The 23,897-nt window shown below is 37.1% G+C and overlaps 1 protein-coding gene across 4 annotated transcripts in view; it reads left to right on the forward strand.

The window, feature by feature from the left end:
- Positions 1–23,897, forward strand: part of osbpl8 (oxysterol binding protein-like 8) — a 122,352-nt gene that overhangs the window by 51,189 nt on the left and 47,266 nt on the right. For 2 of the 4 annotated variants that reach the window (XM_088923323.1, XM_088923326.1), the window contains exons 3-4: positions 10,333–10,369; positions 17,215–17,355. In XM_088923323.1, coding sequence (XP_088779449.1) covers positions 10,333–10,369; positions 17,215–17,355 — 178 coding nt within the window. Of the gene's footprint in view, positions 1–6,871; positions 7,171–10,332; positions 10,370–17,214; positions 17,356–23,897 lie in introns of those variants that run through there. The other 2 variants (XM_088923324.1, XM_088923328.1) reach the window with 2 other exon arrangements.

A 23,897-nucleotide genomic window follows, 5' to 3' on the forward strand; every position in this document is an offset into this window, starting at 1 on the left:
ATTATGTTTTCCTTGCAGTGTTTGCTGACACTAAACTATTTTTAGTCTGAGCATTTAGGTTTTGATCAATAATTTTCACTTTGAAAATGTCTATACATCATTTGTAAATGGGACATTATTGGAAGGGAGAAAATACTTTTGCAAGGCACAGTCATTACAGAATGGGTTGTACTTTATTGTTTTCTCATGATTCATTGAGAAAGACTTAGGCAATTAATATCTTTCAGTTAAACAGGAATTCTCAGCTATCAGTGAACACTGAATGGAGGACTGCGACAATATAAAGAAATATATAGAAAAAGAGTTATTTAATTTCTCTTTCCCTTTCATTTATAAAAATACTCTTGTCCTTAATTAAGCAATGTTCCTGGATGAATTTATTATTAACACATGTTTTTAATCTTTCTGCATTTCAAGGCTTTTTTTAGAAACCTTTCAGCTTAGAAATATCAAATATGATTGTTTACAGGCGCTATAAAACTATTGTAATTAGTTGTAACATTGTCATCCAATGTTTTGTTTAGGATTAAATACTTTTATATAGGCATTATTTCTGTATATTGGATGTATGCCAGACATACAGTACGCCATATGAGTTGTACAGTTAATAGATACATGCTAGTACTTTAGTAACATTATTTTCAAGTGCAAGTACAAAGTAGATTTGAAATATCACAATATATTTCAGCAGTCTCTGGCAGTACATTACTAACTGAAGGTTAAAAGAATAGAGTCTTGTCAAACAGCACAGTACATATTCTTAAAAAAGCGATTTGCAAAGTAATTGCCCCAGTGAAACCCAACTTAAGAAACTTATTTGATTCTTAAAGGAATCAAATAATGTCTTCTGCTCAAAAATTTATCTTTGTAGTCTGTAGTCTTTGTATCTTTGTCTTTTCAGACAGGTTGTCTTTTCAGAATAGTGAAATCTAAATAATGTAGATGACAGAAGTGCATAATATTTAAAAGAAATAGGTTTATATTTACCGTAGTTTCATATATATCATAAAAAAAGACTATCACTGAGTTTTCATATGCAAGAACATAACTTGTACGTATAGTCTATGTGAAACATGTACAGTTATGTACAACAAAAACATAACTTGTACAGTCATCAGCTAATATATCTGGAATACCTTGTATCGAAAATTTGCTGGAATTGTTTTAGTATAATTTATAGATGCTATCCAAGGCTTTGTTCGAGCCATATTTTTAACTCTGAGCTTCACGGCATGTAAGGTTTTGAAGAGGGCCACAGCTCACAATGTAGCTCACAAAGGCTAAAATTTGTTTTCTTTAATTTTTTCTAACACCTTTTGGTGACTTCTCAGCTTATTTGACCTGCTTTTGGAAAAAAAATGTTTAGAGTCTGACTTTGCTCCTTTTGTCAATTGTTTTTTTTTAAGCACTGTGCAATACATTAGCCAGACATGTTGACACCCTGGGCTTTTTGTCCTGTCAAAGTTTGTTTACCAAAGTAAAAGCTGGTTCTTTGTGTTGCCTTTAAGATCTCATTTCACCTGCATGCTTATTGACAAATCTGTTTTATACAGGGTCACTTAGGCCAGTTTTGGACTTTTTAACGAATAATAAAATGTCTGCTCTTTGGCTCCTCATTTAAAGAGCAGTAGCTGTTTATAGAATAGAATGTGGAACAAATTACACATGTAAAATTTGTACCCGCTAAGCATTGTGTGAAACATAAAAAATGAAGTTTGACTATGGGAATCTCATGGTGCTGCATGTGGCATAAGAAAAAAAGACAGGATTGTGTGTATTTTTAGCTGTTTTTTTTCCCTGTTTTGTCTGTATACCTAACTGTGCTGTTAGTGTTTTGTGCTGATCATGAAAATACAATGTCTAATATTTGACAAAGAAGGTTCTTGAGTGTTTTCATTAAACCACTGTGCTTTCTGTAAGCATTGGGATGAGATATGCATGGCTTTCACATCTTTGTGAATAACCTGTTCTGCTTCGTTATGGGTAAATGTAATTTTATTTGAGCTAGGTCTTCCCACAGATGTACTATAGGAGGTATTATGGAATTGATTTTTTTTCCTTTTTCAAGGGGGTAATTGTTTGCATGTGTTGTATTTTTATTGTATCAGAAAATGGATCATATGCATCTTCAACCTGACTGCCAGTTTGACAGTTTAAAATGTACCATAATGTTTTAATATTTGAGTATGTATCTATTTACAGTAGTACTTATGCTTTAGGTTATAATGAAACTTATAAAAAGTTGTTTGCTTCTAAAGGTTTCAACATTTTTTAAATTAATTTTGATATCATATTCCTTTTTTCTGGTTTATGCATAAACAACAGAGAGTACACAAGGGACGAATGTTCACATTTGGGTAATATAATTAGTGGAGTACCACAGGGATCTGTATTGGGACCACTGCTATTTGTGATTTGTATCACTAAGGTAGATCATGGGACTAAAACTTTTGTGTGCTTTCAACTTTGTAATCAGTTAAACTGTTAACATAACCGTTTTCTTAGTTTTCCATGTACACAATAGAATTTTTCTAAAGGTCTGTTATACATGTAGCTGATTACTCAAAACATTCACTTTATTAAAGGCACATTAGCGTATAATATAAATAAAAAAGAAACATATAATGCCTCAAAGCCTGGTAGGAATACTACAATCATGCAGCTAATTAAATAATTAGACCCAGTATGTAACAGAGAGCTCAGATGGTTCAAAAACATTTGACACTAAGCTCGACAATATGTTTGTGCAATGCACTAGTAGGACTACATTTAGAACATTTTTGTCATCATATTGCAATTACATATTGCTGCTCTAACATCAGGAGATCACCTATCCTGACAGGTTAAACGAAATCATTTTAGTGTTGAATACAGAAGATTATGATAGGCCCTGAGGTAAATATTTAAAATCCTCAGAAGCACTGGCTTTTCAAGTCAACACAATGAATTAACAGTGGAGAATGCACCAAAGAACACAAATGACAGTGCATCTAAAACATGAGACTTTTTTAACAAAATGGGTTGTAAGAATCTAAAATAAGCTCCCGAGCAGTTTTGTCACAATTCGCTTGTTAAATAGATGAGATTGCTGTATTATCTCATAGAAATCTAACTGTGTTGACTAATAAGGCTCCTACCATTTTTTAAAAAAAGCTTATGCCCTTTGATATTTAGCCTGTGTAGTATTCATTTTATGAAACTAAACAGACATGGTTTACAATTAAAATTGTGGTCATGTAAGCCTATGACAAAAGAATGAAGAAACTCTGTCATTAATGTGTGCTATCTTGTCTTCCTTAGACCCGGGACTTGGGGGTCAAGTCCAGTACAGCAGTCTCTTTTGTTCAGCCCATGAGGAACATGCTGTCAGAGCCTCAGCCAGGATTCTATTGGCACCTTATCTGAACCTGCATAACTTACACACACCTTAGTAATGTTACTATATCAGTCTTCCATACACAGAGTCCCTTGTTTTTCTTTACCTCTATCCAATTGCAGTGCCTGTTTGATAATGTCACTGTTCTAATTTAACTGGGGGCATGTCTTTGCATAAACATGGTAGAAGAAACATTGTCACCATGAGAATTGTACACAATCTTCATCTAAACCCCACTTCCAAATATTGTGAGCAACCGTAGCAACTAAACCAACATCGCTCACACTGAAACTGTACCTATTGTTGTTTTTTTAGTTTCATATGAATGTTACGAAAGGGCCTTATACAGAACCTCAGCTCTGTGGATCTCAGGTGTATTTTAGTCTTTGTATGGCTTAAGCTGAATCATATTTCATATACTAAAAGTATATGTGAAGGTGAGAGTCATACTGAAGGTATTACACCTTTGCCTGAAATAAAAACAAAAAAATACAGAGAAATAAATGCTGGATGCTTTCATGTGAATTTCACAGGGGTTTTTGTCTAAGCATGCAATCTCCAATGAATGAAGCCATATACAGTATACAGTAACATGCAAAAATGTGTTAAACTCCAAAACTGTATATGTGCAGATTTAAAAGCTCTTCTTCACCTGTTTGCAGTTCATGATACAATAAAGGACTCATGGGCCATGTAAACTTATGTCTACAAACTAATATTTTGATTGATCAAAATACCATTTCTTCCTAACTACTTCCTAAGCACTGGCACAAATTGTTACACTTCACATGTCCTATTGAAGATTACAGCATTAAATGACCTTTAATCAAAGTTTCAGAAAAAAAAAGTAACAGCAAATCGTGCTTTCTTCAAGAAGCTCTCAGAAGTCTGAAATTACCAAGTTTTTCTAAAGACTGAAAAGACTGACAAGCCAGAGTAACTCTCTTCAAAAATTCAGTGCCTTCTGTAATTTAGAATGAGAGAATATAAGCTTTTGAAAAGAAAAAACTTATGGTTTAGAGAGATGCAGGATTAATTCCCAATTTAGCAAAAAAGCTAAAAGACATCTGTCAGTGGCTAGATATCATGTGGATGCTGAAGGAAGTGTTTCTCTATTTGGATATGTTTTCACACCTCAATCAGAGGTAGGTGGTGCCATACGCGGCATTTTGTAGTGCCTGTGGAGTGTTCTTACCACTTATCCACAATCTTTTTTGCTGTCTTTTCTTTTACAATAATAGTCATCTGTTCATTGCTGTCATGCTTTTTTTACATAAAATAAGAAGAGACACATTAGTACAAAGCAGACTAACACAGACGTGGATCCTAATCTGAAAGATTTATTTTTCTCTTAAGAAGCTTCTTAAGGAGAGGCCTATCAAGTGTTATTGCTTTGTAGTGTACATCTGTGAGGGTGGTTGTTTGTTTTCTCTTCATACTGTACTTCCTTTAAATGTTATTTAGATCATTAGCAGAAATATAGGCTTGATAACGTTTTATATGAAAACCACAAATTGCATCATCCATTTTCCTGTCTGATATGACCTTAAAACCTATTCTGTTATTTTTATTTTTACCCAGATGTAATCAAATATCAGTTTTGTCAGTCTGCTGTTTATTTTATGGTTTGTACAGAGAGTAGAAAGGTTTGATTGCTGTAATTGTTTCCCTACTGTTGACATCCCCCTTAATCTGCTGGATGAAAGTAAAAGAGCCAGAAGCATTGCTAGGTTGCAGTTCAGCAATAGCTGGTAGATGTAAGAAGATTAGAAAGTGCAGATCTGTAGGAATAGAGTCTACTTCTGTTATTGATCATGTGCAAAGGTGGCAAGAGCGAAAACTGAAGGCAGAAAACAAAGACCTCAACAACGAAGAGTCCGGACTGCTTCTGGAATGGTATTTGTCATTCTTTTTACAGTATCATTTCCAAGAGGAGAGTGAGGAGTTCCATTTGTTTTGTACAGAGAGTTTTTTCAGCTGTCAAATCAGCTCTTGTCATTGAAATATCACTTTGTTGGATCTTAGTATCACTCCGAATCACATTGAAGCTGTCACTTGTCATAGTAATCTTTATATTTCTCTGTCCCTTACAGAGGATTTAAAAGAAAAAAAGAAACTGCTTTAAAGTTTTACTACCTTTCAGTGTAAATGAGTGATCTGTCTCTTTGGAGGGTACTAGAGTGAGTGTGAGATACATGAGGCTTTGATAAAAAAAAAGATGCGAAAAGTGAGGACTACAGCAAGAAACTAAGGGGGTAACCTGTTATTCAGAATCTTTCACAGCAAATGATAATAGTTAATTATGTTATTTATGTTTTCTATTCCAAAACGTTTGATTTGTAATGCACTATAGATGTCTCAAAGTTATCAGGTTATTCTTTTATTCATTTACTATTACTTTCACATGAAGGGATTTTGTTTGCTTTAACTTTGGTGAAAAAATAATCTATAAGCCTTTAGTCTAAATTCTGAATTCTGAACTGTGGCCATGAATAGTAGATTTAAAATTACATTTTGTTTGTCACTGTTGATCCGTACTGGTTTGAAAATGCTTAATGTTCTTTCACTGGCATTTTTTGCCATAAATCATCTCATCCTGTTTGCTTACTAGCAACATATTGGTGGAATGGCTACCAGGTGCCCAGTATTAATGCTTATATTTCAGTTTCTAGAAAAACTGTGGTATGTATGTCCGTTTTGTAGATTTTTAGGGTTTAGGCCGAAGTATTTAAGTAGTTAGAAATATGCATATTTGTCTGTCATGGTATTATTATTCCTGCTTCCGGTGTCCCTCTGAGTGCCATTTTGAAAATACTCCATGCAGTTATTGCTACTCACTGCCTGCACCCAATGCAAATATGGCACCTATGGGGTATATAGAAAATCCCGTAAAGTTTATAACGTATAAGTCACACTGCAGAATATTCATTTTCATTAAGGATCCTTGGCCTACCCTCTGAAATGGGAAAGTAATAAATTGCTTCTACAACGTTTTGACTTCATAACTTGGTGTTAACATATACTGTAGAATCCATCTCAAGCCTAGAAATATTTTTCGTATCACGTTTCTTGGATTTGAGGGAGAAACAACTCACTGTTTATGCAATATGCCACTCTTTCTTCAGATAACTCATAAATAGAATTGCATGAGGTACTATATGGCTCTTATGTTTTTTTATGTTTCATTCATCCTTAAGAAAATAAAGGAATGCACAGCAGGCAACCCAAAGAAATACTCTCACAATGTAATGAAAAGAGAGTAATGATTATTTTGAATAATGACTTTTAAGGCCTCCCTCCTCCTCCATTAATCTGTAGATGGTACAGTTAGTGGCACGGAGAGCCAGGCATGTGTGACACATGTGGCATGTTTTACTGCCTTCCAGAACTTTCCACTTGGCAAGGCTGCAGCTTACAGGCTGGGGATGCTGTGCTGTGGTTGCCTGGTTTAAAGTTGAAGCCGGTGCTGTTTTGTACATGCCACAGCGTGCCGTTCAGACATGGGGAACGCTTCCTTGATGTCAGAATGCACAGACCAGACGGCACCCCGGATGAAACAGCGCTCTTCTAACACTGACCTGGATACTCAGACATTTCCTCCCTGTGAACTGAATACAGCTGATCCTCAGAGAGATCATTCCTCTACTGTTCTGCAGAAAGACACAGTGTAGTGCTGTGCTGTGTCACTGTGAAGCCTGGAAGGGAGCAGGCTGGAGCAGGTGACTGAGGGTGTCAGAGTGAAAAATACCTAATGGTGAGAACGCAAGGCTTTAACTATGCCGGCCACAGTTTACGTAAGTAATGCATGGGTTTTGATAAAAGGCTTGATCTGATGTCTTGTGTGCAATATTGGTTCTTATTTGTCACAGTATACTGTAAATGAATTGCTGTCTTGAGTGTGTAATAGCCTAGTGTTTAGCATGTATCACTTCTCTAAATCCGATACTGCACAACAGAATTAAGTGTTGCCACTTAGGGGTATGGCAGGCAGCATGAGGAGAGTCCAAATATCAGTGTTCTTCCTAAAAAGAGCGAAAAGAAAAAGACTTTTAAAGTCCGAGAAATACTGCATGGGAAAGTACACAGGTTTTAATGAAACAGCTCTGTGTTCGTTTTTCCTCTTATTTTGTAATTAGAGCAAATTAACTTTGCATGCTGCATTTGTCCTATTATTTAGAGTAACAAGAATCTTATTCATTTATGAATATATCTAAACTGGTATTGTAATCTTCTATGGTAAACTTACAGCAGAGTTTTTTTCTGATGCTGAGATAAATTCAAAATCGAATACAGTTCCTCTTGGGATTTGAGTGTATAAATATAATTACTGTACTCTCTACGAATAATGATACACAGGAGCTCAGTAATCCAGTCAGTATAAACCCGCATACGTAATCAAATATAATTACTATACAAAAATAACCCTAGGTTGTTTCAGTTGCCTTTTAAAGATCAGTTTAAGAGACACTCAATTTAATGTGGACCCTTAGAAAGCAGTCTTCCTGTGTCTTTAATAACAGACTGGATTTGGCGTTCTGTTTATTAATCAGTAAAAAAAAAATGCACTGATGCCTACTTCACCAAAGGTTTACCAACCAAACAAATATTTTTTCTAAAGAAATCCAACTACTGTGTGCATCATTTTTGGTCATAAAATGATAAGGGAAGTGTTTCGGGAATGAAGATGTCTCTTTAGTTTCCCTAAAAAATTCAGTATCATTTAGGACAACGGGGATGACTGCTGAATTGGAAAACAAAATTCACAATGTATGTTCCTGTAAAAATGTGGATTCATAGCTAAAACTAAAAGGAAGTTCTCGGCCCTTGTTCTGGCATCTCATATCTCTTGCAGTGGTTATCTGGGACTTGCCATGGGCAGTATTCCACTCCTACTCCTACTTCCAGTATCCTACTCCTGAGGATAGGGAGGTATTCCCTTTGAAAGATTATATATAGTAACAAGATGTAAAAGCTAAGAATGTGAGGTGTTTAGTTGGTACTGGTATCGTGTTACAAGGCCTGTCATTTTCAAACAGCCCTCTGTGTGAGGAATGCCTGAATAATGTGAATCATTGTGATGGTATCTTGGATGTGGAAGGTTGTGGGTTCAAATCCTGGATTGGATGTTGCTATTATGTTTATCAGCAAGGCAGTTCACTAAAACTGCTCCTGAAAAATGCCCTGCTGTGTAAATGGGTAGCTTTTTCAAGTCGTCACTGTTATTGAGAAGGTGCGCTCGGCTGATGTATCTGAAAAGTTACATTTAATAATGAATTAAAACTTGAATTGAATAATCATTTTTTGTCAATTACTTTTACTTGTGTGTGGGAATATACTGCACATACAGTATATCTTATGGGATGTAGAAGGGAGTGCAGTTCCTTTCAAGGAAAATGAGCAATGAAAATGTGAGTAGTAAAGACATTAAGTGATGCTCAAGTGTTCTAGTTGTTTGCTCATTGATGAAATTAAAGTTATGCTACGGTTAAAGGGTAACTGCAGTCCCAGTTTTTCAGACCGGCCATTAAATCTCAGCAACAGAATAATTAATTGATCGTATTGCAAAATTGATTTGATTCTGAAGCCTGACAGTTTGTAATATGAAATATATTTTCACTTCAAATACTGAACCAAAACTTGTGCTCAGACCAGTTGCCATTCCAATCTTTTTGGCCCATTTAAAGCAACCAATAAAAGAGGACGCAGTGAGAGGATGATATCAGTACTTTATAGAACAATGAAAAAAATTCACGATTTAAGTGACCCTTTTTATCATAATTATGTTTTAAGACCTACTGTAAGTTAGGATGTGCATAAAATATGGTTTTATGGCTAAGAGCAATTTTTTCTGTTGGATTACTCACAAGCCTACTTGTTTACAATATAATAGGGCCACTTCACCTCACCGGATGTTTTGTAGCCTCATTCTGAAAAGCATACAATGATGGCAATATGGCGTTGCACATACCTGTAAATTTAATCTATTTTGATTATGAAAATTGTGTTATTGTGGTTTGAAATTTAATCATCAATGATAATTCTTTCAAACCCTGAAATATAAAAATATAGCATTGCAGTTCCCCTTTAAGGCTCAGTGTTGTGTCTTAGTTGATGCTGTAGGGTGAAGCGTGTATTTTATTTTAATATGTTACAACCTGAAAGACTCGACTGTACAGGTATATGTTTTGGTCAAGTTCTTTTCCAGCTCCTTCGAGCAGATTTTAAGAGTTTTTGTTTCAACAGACTGAAATACCAACCAGGGGAGGAAATCAGCAGAATTGCAAAAGGAATTAAGAAGAAAGCACGGTGTGGAGTGAAACATGAGAGAAAGAGTAGATAGAAACAGTTTTGTGGCTTAATTTTATCGGTACAAAATTAAAAATAACTTCAGGAACACACACAAAAGGAACGTTGTGAAACATGTCTGGCAATGTAATAAGAAATCTAAGAAATACCTCAAAGGATGGAAGTGCGCTGTGTTTCAACATCTGAGACAGCATGTAGCTAAGAAGCAGAAGTGCGTAACATTTTTTTAGCCAGGTACTGTACTGTAGATCTGAATGCAGTGCTGAAATCCCTACCTCATTTTATATCCTTTTCATGTAATCTTTCTTAATCCCGTCTACTATGTTTCATAGCAAAAATGCAAGCTGACATGTGGCCAGTTTGTGTTGCTTTAAATAGCAGTGCTTGGCTAACGGCATGACCCACTATTTTTGGCAGGTCTTGTTTTTGTGTTGTTTGATTCTTATTATGAGTTTGCATGCTTTGCACCGAACACTGACTAACTTGTTTTGTTCTTCCTCTCTCTTCCTCTCCTGCCGCCGCTGCTGCTATCGTTGCTGCTTGGTGCTTTAAAAACAAACAAACACACAAACAAAAACTGTTCCACCCCAACTGGCTGGATCCTGTGACTGCCTCCCCTTCACCAAAACCCCCCATAAACCCACTAACAGCATCATGGAGAGATCAGAGACCACCTTGGGACATCAAGTAAGTGCTTGACCTTTCTTTGGCTTGAAACAGAAACAAAAAGAGGAAGCAAGCATAACATTTCTCTGAAAGGCCACAGGCTTAGCTTTTTGAAACCCAGCCTTTTCCTGGGTGTCTTGCTAAAGCGCGCACTTCTGATAACATTTCAGTGTGCTGATTGCGTTGTGGGCATTTCAAATGTCTAAATTTCAAATAGTCTTCAATAAGGAATAATCAGGAGTTCCCATACTGTACATACTGTAAATGCATGCCACTGGAGTGTCCTAGGTGTTGGTCAATAGGTCAATTTTCAGTGCAGAGTGTGGAAGCAGTAATTATTCTCATAGATTAGGCAGAAGAGACATATACTTGTTTAATTCCATAAGGATTGTTTTGCCTAGATTTTGTATAATTATTGTGTTCTTCAGGGGTACAACATCTTTAACATCTGCTTCTGGTGTGTTGAACAGTTCATATTATTAGTCACCTTTCACCATCATCCAGTGCTCAGTTACAAGATCAGATGCATTGTAATACATTTACTTCAGATTTGTTCTGATTTGATCTTCAGTGTGTTAAACCCTTTCTTCTAAGTACCGTAAATGCTGCTTTACAGTGTATAGGGAAACATTTGCCATTTTGCTTTATTCTATGATCAATAACATGTTTTTTTGTTTTACTGTGATTAGTAAAGAACAGTGTTTTCCAAAAACAGAAAGTCCATAACTTGTGATTCTTAGTTTTTAATAAAAGTAATAGTGCATCCAAAAGGTTTGCTTTTTTGGTTGAAGAATTTTATCACTTTGATGATCCAAAGTTAGTTCTTTAAGGATAAATATCCAGAAATCACTTCGCAGTTCGATACTAAAGTTCTGAAAACATCACTTACACTATACAGAGACTGTGCAAGAGAACAATATCCATTTTTCTTCATTGTTATTTCTCATTTCACTACTATTGTTGCATTCCTGTACAGATAAAAGTCCAATATAATCTCATTTTGAGTAGAAAGGTTAGTTGGAAACTTCAGACAGTGTGTGTTGCCAAATATGTTACCTTATGGAACTTGCGCAGTAAATACTGTATATCTGTTCCCCAAAATACTGTGTTGCTTTTTAATGATTATTTTGAAGGTTTTGGAGCTTAATCTCTCACTTAAAACAGTGGTTTAAGAATGTGCCCCAGCATGATTTATAAGGCACTACAGACACCCTTCCTGGTCACACAGCATTCCTAGGGTAAGGAGAATTATTCTGACACCAAACATGCAAGACAACTTCAATATCTGTCTACAATGTCTACTGTTTATAAGAGAAATCAACTAATATATGAATATTAATTATTTAATGATCAATTTGTAGAAATACAAATATACTGCAGTGTTCCTAGTTACCATATGGGGCTTTTGGTGTTTGGAAATTCTAATCCAGAGAGAGGAGTTCCACCTACTGGTCCACTGAAACCAATTCCAGCAGCTACCTGATTGTCTTTGTATTTCTGTCTTGATTTGCACCAGGCCCAAACCCCTGTGCCCAATCTTTCTTTAATGAAATAATTTATTGCTTATGCAACAGGCAGAGTCACTGGAATGTATCATTAGAATGTAGCAGTGGATGCTGGAGTAGATTTGACAAATGGCCTTGTCTTCTTTGTAACCATTCTTATGTTTCTGTGGTCAGAATGAATGATCACTTCATCAAAATCCAAATACTTTATTTGGATGAAAACTAAAACATCATGTGGTTAATTTCTTTTGATACTAGTATTTCATGCATTTTATGGTAGATAAACCATATGATAGATAAACATTTTATGGTAAGTACTTTTGTAACACACCCCACAGAAGTAAACAAAAAGGTGCACAGTTGCTTAACAAATAAACAAAAAAAGTTAAATATTAACATCTATTGTAAAAACATAGGCCTTAAAGTGGGACATATGTACTTAAGTGTAGTAGTTTCAAATTCTATTGTAGATATACTGTACAGTTGTGAGAACAAGTTTGTGAACCCTTAGGAATTATATGGATTTCTGCATGAATTGCTCCTAAAATGTGATCTGATCTTTATCTAAGTCATAATAATAAAGACAGTCTTTTTTAACAAACAACACACACATTTTACATTGCCATATTTTGATTGAACAAATGGTTTAAACAATCAAGGTCATTCATGGAAAAAGTATGTGAACCCTTATATTTAGTAACTAGTGGTACCCTCTTTATTGGTAATAACCTCAACCAAATGCTTTCTGTAGCTGCTGATCAGACCTGTGCCGTGGTTAGGAGGTATTTTGACCCATTCCTCTGTACAACACTGTTTCAGTTCATGTAGATTTTTGGGATGTCTTGCTTGAACGGCCTGCTTCAGATCACGCCACAGCATTTCAATGGGATGGGGGTCAGGACTCTGACTTGGCCATTCTAAAATACGGAATTTCTTCTGTTTGAGCCCCTCTGTTGTTGATTTACTCCTGTCTTTTGGATCATTGTGATGTTGCATGACCCAGCTTTTTTTTTAGTTTTAGATCACAGACAGACGCCCTGACATTCTGCTGTAGAATTTCCTGATACAACTTGGAATTCATTGGTCCCTCAGTGATTGCAAGCCGTCCAGGTCCTGAGGCAGCAAAGCAGCCCCACACCCTTATTCTCCCTCCACCATGCTTCACAGCTAGGATGAGATTTTGGTGTTGGTATGCAGTGTTTTGTTTTCTCCCGATATAACGCTGTGTACATTTACCAAAAAGTTTAATTTTTGTCTCATCTGTCCACAGAACATTGTTTCAGTAGTGCTGTGGAACATCCAGGTGGTCTTTAGCAAACTTGAAACTGGCAGCAATGTTTTTTTTGGAGAGCAGTGGTTTCCTCCGTGGTAACCTCCCATGAACACCACTCTTGTTCAGTGTTTTTCTTATGTTAGACTCATGAACACAGACATTCTCAAGTGCAAGAGATGCCTGCTGATCCTTAGCTGTCACCCTAGGGTTCTTTGTCACCTGGTTGAGGATTGTACGGCGTGCACTTGCACTGATCTTTGTAGGATGCCCACTCCTAGGGAGAGTAGCCGCGGCACTGAATTTCTTCCAGTTGTAAACTATCTGCCTGACTGTGGACTGATGGAGGCCCAAGTCTTCAGAAATTCCAGTCTTATGAGCCTCAACAATTCTTCTTCTGAGGTCCTCTGAAATCTCTTTTGATCGGGCCATATTGCACTTCAACAGAATTCTGTTGTAAAGAGCAAGTAACCCAAATTGTGTAATTTGTTTATATGGCAGGGCAGGACAAACCCACACCTGAATTGATTGCAACACCTGACTCATTGACTCCAATTACCCTCTTTTCAAGATGTCATTATCTAGAGGTTCACATACTTTTTCCACCAATGACCTTGATTGTTTAAACCATTTGTTCAATAAAGATATGGCAATGTAAAATGTTGTGTGTGTTGTTTGTTAAAAAAGACTGCCTTTATTTATTATTATGACTTAGATGAAGATCACATCACAATTTAGGAGCCATTCACGAAGAAATCCAGATAATTCCAAAGGGTTCACAAACTTTTCCTCACAACTGTATATTGTTTCACTAGGTGCTTGCATTGAGTGTTTGGCTTAATGTCTGTGGCTACTGTATGTGAGTAGTTTCTGATTTGGGTCACATCTCCTTTGGAGTGTTGATGCTAGATCTACAGTTTGAACTCAAGAGTTCCTGTTTTCCCACTTCATCTACTGTATTATGTTTGAACAGAATCCCTTTTTTTAATCTTATTTTTTATGCATTTGATGAGCACTCACCAAGTGGAGTATCAGTAGCGTCTTGTCCCTGTGCTCTTTTCATGTTCATGAGAGTAAACAAAAACAGAAGGAGATCTCCATATGCAATTCATAAAAGCTGGAAGCCAAACAAAGAGTACATGGAGAATTCAGTGTATGCGTAATTATCTGCTTAATGCTTGCCGCTTGCTGTATTTCATTATCTTCCTCCATTGAAAGAATGAAAATCTACAATTTAGTGTTCTCCATCCATATATTTTCTAACCTCTTCACCCAATTCAGGATAGCAAGGAAGCTGAAGCCTATCACACCATTCAACACATGCAAGGCTGGGTACACCCTGGATGGAACGCCAGTCCATAAACATGGCCCTCATAGACACACGGACACTGACACCTAGGCCCAATTTTCCTAGAAATTACTAGTATGTCTTTGGACTGTGGGCGGAAACTGGAGCACCCAGAGGGAACCCATGCTGAGCCTGTCGAGAACATACAGACTCCACACTAATAGTACCAGTCTGGAACTGAAACCCTAGCCTCAGGGCTTTGAGGCAGCAATGCTAACCTCTGCACCCCTTGCCACCCAATTTATCGTTTTTTTCTTTTTATTTTATACTTTATTTTTATTATTTTTGTTAATTTTATACTTTTGTGATTCCCTTAATAAAGATTTAGGTTCCTAGTTGTAGTTTTGATTACCTCTTTTCAAGTCTTCATGCTGTAGCATTTTCCCCTGTTGTGTTTAAACTGGGGTAGATTCTCTATAGGTTTTTATGGCACCAAAGGCTTGCCTGGCAATAACTAGGGAAAGATGTCTTCTGTCTGGGCGTGTATTGACATCTGACAGCTTCCAGGAATGATTTAAATTAGTGTTGTGAAGTGTACAAGTGTCTCCTGATTTAGTTAATTAGGTCAGATTTCCACCGTTTGTTCTCTGACTGTTTCTATTTATCTGTAATGACACAGCAGCAGCAGGGACCGGCCTCCTGCCTGTTTGTGGCAGTTCTTTCAGTGAATGAAGCGCTCTGTGTTCCTGCTCACCCGGCCTTTCTGAGAGATGTTTATACTTCACACTGACGTTGTATATGTTCATGTTTATTCTGAGGCCCAGTTTCCAATTCCCAGTGGTTGTCTTTGACTAACTGCTTATTTCGTAAAGGCCACTTAGGTACAAGTCCCAGAATAACACCGATTCAATTGTGCTTTTGTCAGGTTTTATCACCAAGGATGAATTGAGCCTAGCTGCTTGGAACACATCTGGAGAAATATTGTGAGGTATAAATAGAAATGTTCAATTAGTAAAGCAGTGAAGTCCTCAAAAGGTCCTGCCTGTAAATAAATGTTTCTGTGGCGGATATAAACAAATGGAACATGACCTTGTATTCAAAGCAGAGCCTAGAGTCAGACACTCCCAATTCCATTTCCAGAAACGCCAGTGTTTATGTCTGTGTTTGTGTGTGTGTGTGAGAGGGGGGGTTGGGGGTCTGTTAGAGTTAAGAGATGTACAGTATGTATTGGCTAGCAGTGATACAACAGAAGACATAACTGTCATATGTATTTATGAAGAAGCAGATTGATTAATTAAATATTAAATGATGACATTGATGCCCTAATTGGGCTGACATTTTATATGTATCTCTTATGCATCGACACCCTAGAGAAGTGGGCGTTTTAACAGTGCAACTCTGTGAATGGTAGTTTCGCAACATGTTTTTTTCAGCATGTGCTCTGGCAGAGACTAATGCAGACAGCTCCACAGATTCCAGCGCTAAGCGAGATGAGCGGCTTTTTTAACACCGTGGCCATGGGCCATTTGCCATTTTCTCAAGGACTCCTGTTTCTTCAGCAGTTTGTGAACAAAAGGCATGTGCTTGCCACCTCTGGACAGCTTTGCAGGTTAACTAAAATGTCACACAGTCCCCACGTGGTTCATTAGGCATGAACATGTTCTCTTTGTTGTCCAGAAACACGCTTTTCATGAGGGGATAGAGAATTCTTAGCATCAAATGCTGTATGTGATAAAAGAACCTTTTAGCATAGTTATCATACTTTCCTTCAATTTACCTGACAGCACAGAAACTCAGTAAACCAGAATATCCTTGATGAACCTCCTCAGAGTGCTTTGTGTTCTCAGGCAAAAAAACATGCAATAACAGGGAACAGCAAATTCTTCAAGGCATGTTAAAAGTAAAGAACGACCTAGTTAGGAGAAGGAGTTTTTGTTGTTTTCTAATGATGTTTATCACTGATAATAGTACTGCTTTTGATGGTTTGTTACACAGTACACAAGTTTTCTGCCAAAGATCTTTTTTTTTATGGTGGCAGTGTGCACTTGAGGTGTCTGAAGATATTCCCATCGATATAAATAGAATGCAGGAATCTTCAGAACTTCAGTAAAATTCAGTCATGTTTTGCCTTTAGAATAATTAATCCTATATAATGTAAGTCCTGTGAATTTGTGTGATGCAGTGTTAGAGATGTCAAGATTACAGATTTGTACAGACATGTACTCACACCATTGAACAAAACTCTTATCATACAGGTAGTCTGTCTTTCCTAACCTGTTTGCTCAGATTTTTGTTAAAGAATATATATTTTTAAATGTACTGAGATTTCTGGTAAATGGCACATGGGCCAGATACTGTAAATAGAAAAGAAATTGATCTTTGAAGGATCATAATCACCGAGGTCTTCACTAGAAAATTACAATTGGACTTATGTCTGTATGACATGTTGAAGCAAGTCATTTTATTTTTATCTTACTAGAGCTAGGGCTAGAATAAATGTATGATTTGTTATCAATGCCATAGGCTTTTCTATTGAGAAAAATATCATGTCATAAAGCTTTGGTAGAATTCTGTTTAAATTGGATGCACTGCATTTTTGTGACACGAGAGGGCAGTATGTGCACAATTGTTATTGATTTGAAACAGAAATTCAGAAAGAGAGTAGATTAAAGTGTCCTATTTTTTATTTTTTTAGGATTTTTAGGATTGTTCACTAAAAGATGGATTTTAAAAAAGTCTTTCTTCACAGCACTGTTATGTGTCTCCTGCAACTCCAAAATGTGATTTTTGCTTTCTCCCTCAGCTGCCTTAATGCCTGGTGATGACGCTCCGCCTTTGACTCCTGGGAAGATGAGCCAAAAGCAGGGGAAGGAAGGGCTTCATGCTCAGACCAAAGACCAGCCATCCAGCAGTTCTCTCAGCCCAGGGATCAGCTACAGTCATGGTAAGACCATGAGGTCTTTCGCTTTTGTGTGTGGGAATGGTACATATTACATTCTACCACAGAGAGGACTTTGAACCTAACCCCTGGGTCCTGAAAGCGGATATAATATTCACAATGACTGAAATTGTCAGTGGGTCTTGATTTCATATTTCATATGAAAGTAGTTTGTGGGTTAGCCTTGAGGATACGCCTTCATAAACAACAAAAATAAAACAGCTTTGTTTAGAATGATGGGAACATTTGACCAGATTTGGAAGCCATTGTTTTTATTGATTTGTATTGCACACAAACGATGCAGCAGGGACCAATTTGATCTGTATGAGGGTAGCCTGTAGGCCTCCTGTTAACATAGAGCGGAGCTGCATGAGCTGAAAGTTGAGAACTGTCACTTTTGGGAATGCCACAAGGATATACAGTACTTGCTGGATCCAAGTCACATTGCAGACTAAAAAACTTGCTAATTTGTTGTGAGGGACACATGGGAAATAAGTAGCTGATTAGACTTTGATATTCCTTAGTTGTTTATTTTTTGCTTTTTTTTGTTAGAAGGCCTTAGGCATGTCAAACACATATCCCACAGCAGGGCGGATCAGCCAGAAGAGGCATTTGTTTGTATTGTTCCTGGGCAACCAGCACTCCCTCCATATGGATTGAACTCTTTGGCTTCAAAACAGATGCAAGCTTTACATTTCTGAGATGGTTTACTGCGTGTCAGATAGGCTCGGCTGCCATTAAGCCTTTGTCCTGCACTGTGCAGGCTTTCTGTGACGAATTTCACAGCAATATATCAAAGAGCAGCTTTGGAATGAGCTGTCAGGCGGACGCAGTGCATCATTTTGGTAATTCTGTGCAGTAAAGACTCAATCACAGGTAGCCCTCAAAATTCCCTTGGTTAGCCACAGTGTGCATACTCCTCCCAAATGCACAAGCCACAGTACTGTATGTAGTGCACCATGTTTAACAAGTTATGATATATACAGTATAGTTAAACCAGACACGTTTTAAAAAAGTCTTCTGTAGGCCAGAATTAAACAATGCCAAGAAAAAGATTACAGTGCCCTCCAGAAATATTGGCACCCTTGATAAAGATCAGCAAAAAAAGACTATGAAAAAAATTTTGTTTATCAGCTTGATCTTACACTGAAAATATGAGAGAAATCTAACCTTTCAGTGAGGTAAAATTATTCAAAGAAAAAAATCCTTATAAAACAATAAACATTTTTCTCAAAAACATGTGTCACAATTATTGGCACCCCTAAAAATTCCTATGAACCAAATTTAATTGACATATATTCCCATTCATTATATCAAGCTGATAAACAACAAAGACATTTTTCATAGCCTTTTTTGCTCATCTTTACCAAGGGTGCCAATAATTCTGGAGGGCACTGTATGTACCTGCAGACAAAAGGCAGGTTGTGCATATTGCCTTATTAGAACAGGTAATTTCTTTGTCAAGGACAAAAGCGACAATTGTATTTAGTAGTTCAGGTGGGTAGCTGCGTCAGCATGCGTAGGCTGCAAAGGAACAAGTAATAGGTTTATTCCATGCTGAAAAAAAGAAGAAAGAGAACACAACGTTTCGGCCGTGGAGCCTTCTTCAGGTGTGTGAAGGCCGAAACATTGTATTTAACTGTTGAGAAGATGGGTAAGTTGTTAAAAATGATGTTGATATTCATGTAACTGAGTATGTTGATGACTAGGAGTTTAACTCCAAGAAAACCTTTACCTTCCAACAACAATCCTACTGTCTTGCTTACTTAACAACTTCTTGTCTGCAGTGGTTCCATTGTAGTGATATCTTTTCTGTAATGTGATGACCAAAATTGTACACAGGGTTTTAAATGAGGCCCTTACATTATACAATTTTAACATACTTGTAATGTGCAAAGGAACAAGTAATAGGTTTATTCCATGCTGAAAAAAAGAAGAAAGAGAACACAACGTTTCGGCCGTGGAGCCTTCTTCAGGTGTGAGAGAGACAGGGCAGTAGGCAAAGGTAAAGTAGTGGGAGAACAAAGGCTGGGAGAGAGGAGGAGTGAGAGGCGGGAGCAGGGGACAGAAAGAGAGGCCAATCAAGAGGTGTGAAGTCAGAATGGGTGCAGAGAGGTGTGAAATGAAACTTCCAATGAATGGAGAAAATTTAAAAGAACAGTAGTCTGTCGTTAAGAGAAGGGAGAATGTGTGATCCTCACTGCAGAATAATTTTGGTTTCGGTGGTCTTTCTGATGTATGAGTTTGGAAAACCGTCTTTGAGAATTATTTTGTAAATTCAAGTTTTCAGATCATGACAAAATAGAAGGATTAACAAACACTAACTACAGTATGCCAGAATTTAGGCGATTGACATGCATTAAATTAGGAAGGGCAGTGGTTCTAGGGAAGATCAAAATAAACACATTTCCCTGAATTCCTACTGCCTATAATTTGAGAATGTATTCTTTGAGAAACTTTAACAAAGGCTCTAAATGAAAAATCTGAGTACACCTTATCACATACTCTGTATATCCTTTACTGTTGTGTCTTATTCCAATAATTCTAATCAATTTAATCAATTGGTTAGATATAATTTACAGTACCTTTTTCTAAATCTGTTGATTATCCCCTGGGATGTTATTTCCATGTAGGTGATCCTCCAGCTTTATTCTAACAAAAGTCAGATTTATTGCTCTGTAATTACATGTTTTATGACCCTTCCTATGGATGGGCACTACACTAGAAATTCTCCAGTTCATAGGTACTACCCCTATCTTAAGCGACTCTTGGACATGTAGTGGCAATGGAATGACATCTCTTGTTTTCTTGAGTGGAAACATTGGGTCAGGGGGTGCTCAACAGACTCCATACTGAAAATCAGTAATTAACAGATTTTCCAGTGCTCTGTGGCAAGTGTTAACTATGAAACAAACTGTGAGGTTTTTATTGTTTTTTTTCAGATGCAGAATGTAACCTTTACATGGTCAGGTGATACCTCACTCCACTTTTCCTTAAGCATTAGGGAATAAGTGTGAATATGTTGAATTTCATGCACTCAGAAGAGCTGAATCTTTTTTCCTCAGATGGCCTGATTTCTTTACTACAGTATGTGTTTTTCATAGTTTTTAAAATGTCTTGCCAAAAGCATTAGCAATGTACCTAAAGCTGAACACACTTGATGGAATGGTGAAAACATTTAATAAAAGAGAAATCTGATGTCAAAGAAACTTTCTAATTTAAATCTGGGAAGGTTCAATAAATGTAAGGAAGAAGTGAACCATTTTCAACACTAGGTGTAAGAGCTGCTGAGCTCATTTGATCCTTGCTTCATATCAAGTACAGTCATTTTAGAGTGTACATTTGATATGTTCTCTTTCATTAATATTTACACTTCATTTTAAAATGCAAATGTACCAGATTTAGTTTGTATTATTTGTGTGTGTTTTTTTATTTAATATTTTACTGCACTTATGTAAGAGATTAAGGTGTTGCTAGGCTACACTGTCCACTTCAAGAGCTATTATGCATAAAGATAATTGTTTTTAAAACCTAAAAGCAAACAAAAGCTCTCCTCCCACTAAATCCAAATTGCGAAAGGATGCTGAATTAATTGTTTTCTACTTAACGACACCCCCCCATCACAATCTGATATTCCTTTTGAACAGACACTTACAGACACAATCATTAAGAAGTTAACCCCTTGTGATTAAGGTTTTTTTTTCAACTAATGAGATCCCGTAGACACATCAGATGAGACCTCCTGCCCATTCCTGTATACTACAGGCCATACTCAAACTGTTGCAACGTGGATTTGAAACAATCTTGATCGTCTTGTTGTCTTAAGTCACTTAAAAGGGCATTGGGCTTGTTTGCATCATGGTACAGAGTCTGTCAGCATCTGGGATTCTGCACAAGGAATATGGAACCATTCTTCTTTATAAAGTCAATCAACACATTTCTGGTTGATGAAGGTGGAAAACTCAAGTTGTCCTTCCAAATTTTCCCATACGGATTGGGTTAATATCTGGCAGCTACGAAGGTTATGACAGAAGGATTACATAAATGCCATGGCCATCGAACCACAGGGCAACCACATATGTTCTGTGGATGGGGACACTTGTCATGTTGACACCCCCTCCCAGCAGGAAAGTTGTAAACATGCGGTGATCTCTTAGTTCCTCTAAGTAGTACACTAATTAGCATTGCTCTTTCCTTCTAAGTGAATGAGTGCACCCAAAACACACCAGGAAAATGTGCACCAACAACGTTACAGAACCACCAGAACCCTCCACTGCTGGAACCAAGGACTCGTGGCTATAGAGTTCGTTAGATTTGTGCCACACATGCCTCGTCTGTTTGTTGAGAATACGGTGAAGGATGATTAGTCTGACCATGTCATTAGACTGTTTGCAGCACTGGACTTACACATGTTCATTGCTAGGATTAATCAGCAGTTTGTGCACTGTAACCTAACTATGGTGTCCCACTCTGTGGAATTCTCAGTAATTAAACTGCCTACTCACACCCCAAGTTGAAATTTGCAGTCAACGTATCACTTGTTTTGCCTTGCACACGGTATCCACTTCTGCCCACTGTTGCGCTCTGTTGATGTCTTTCCCTGGGAGTTCCATGCTGACATCACCTTAGAAACTGTTGTTGTAAAACATCAGCATGTTGAGCTGTCTTGGTCACTGTAGCTTCTGCCGAACACTTCCCAACAATCGTACCTCGTTCAAATTCACCGAGATATCTTCTTACAACCATGCTGGCCACGTCTATAGGTACCCAGGCTTGTCTAGCATTTTTATACATGACCCTGAGCATGCTGGGATTTTATTTGCTTAATTAACACATAAGACGCATCTAACTGCCCCTCATTAACCCAGTTGTTTTCACTTTTTTGGTCACTAAATGTATCTCACATATAATAAATCTCTGCTAGTGCATTTTACCTAAGATCTTGTTTTTACCATTTGAAAATCGTCCTGCTTGAGAAGGCTTATATTAAGTAGGTGTACAAAAGCAGCAATGCTATTCTGGCTCATTCACCTGTTCTTTGAATGATCACTCAGTCAGCTTTAACTACATATCCTGAATTGTTGGTTTTTGATATTCACAGTTCTTTAAGAAATAGCTCCTGTTTACTCAGTCACTTTCTCCTAATTTTCATTCGTGATCCTTGTTTCATAGTTGAAATGGACATACTGTATAGCCCTTTTGATTAACTTTGTCAATACCTTTGAACATTTTGAATACTTTAACCACATTTCAGTGTGTAAACATGCACATTTCATTGTATGTTAAGGTTTTCTGACTTCAGACCACGTGTTTTTATTTTTGTTGAAGAAATTGAGATGAAGTGAAGCAGCACCCCTCTTTTTCTTGTAGCCATTTTTCTTGCATCAGGGCTAAAAATAAACTGTTGACATTGCAGTGTAAATCGGATTTAGTAGTCCTCTCACTTAACTACCTGAGGTTCCTCCTCCTTCTTACAGCCAGAGAAAGCTGGAGGTGGAAGGCTGAGGATAATGTGAAGGTCTGTCAGCTTAAGCTGAAGCAGGGTTAACATGTTAAGAGGAGATAGAGAGATAGAGACTCTGGACAAAACTCTCCTACTTGCTAACAAGAGGAGTGTGGACTGAGTGGAGCAAGCCTGAGACTGTAAATTTTGTGTTTATTTTTTTCTTAGATATCTAAAGACTAAAAGACATGAACAGATGGTGTTTTATCATCCTTTATTAACCTTAGATTTTCTCTTATGAAATTTTCAAGGTTCTGGCATTTCTGTTGAAATGTTGTTGGAACAATTGGCATACATCTCTCCTTGGGAACTTTTATTTCTTTGCTGTTGTAGAAGAAAAAGCTGATTGTTGGTGTCTGGTGGTACTTGGCTCGTACTGGCACCCCGTAGCACAAAAAAGGCAAGTAATTGCACTGCAGTTTGTACTGTGGAACATTACAAACATGAGTTGTTGGCACATTGTTAAATGAATTCACTCGCATTTTCCATATAACGGCCACAATATGCCATGATCTTTAAACAGATAGGAAAAATATGCGATATTAAGATTGTTTTCAATTTTACAGTTCATCTTTACAATCTCTACAGTAAATTGCAACAGTGTAGCTGTTGAGGTGTTCTTTTCAAATAGCCAGCTGTGTTTTCTTCTTGAGCTCTGAAATGTTGAAATCTTGAATCTTGAAATGTTTTCAAATAAATAATTTTGTTCTAGGGAGGGAAAAAGGAGGAGTTGCAATGTTTGTTAATGTAAGTTTGATTCCTCATACATCCTGATCCAGTACAAGAAAACTATGTTATGTACAATACGTCTTCATATTGGGGCTGTTTTTAAGATGACAACCTGCTATAACACAAACCATAGTTTATTCTTTGTTTGTCAGTTGAAATTCAGTGTTGTTAATTAAGAGCAGTGCTGCTTAGTGGTTTTGGTATTACCTGTGAATGAACTGTCGCGATCGTACTATTGCTGTGATGACCTAGTTACTTTTAGATACATTGAGTTTTCTCTTTGATAGTTTTTAGGCATGTCTGTGACATTATTGTT

This window comes from Atractosteus spatula, chromosome 8, assembly GCF_055471065.1.
Source record: "Atractosteus spatula isolate fAtrSpa1 chromosome 8, fAtrSpa1.hap1, whole genome shotgun sequence".
Lineage (NCBI taxonomy): Eukaryota > Metazoa > Chordata > Actinopteri > Semionotiformes > Lepisosteidae > Atractosteus > Atractosteus spatula.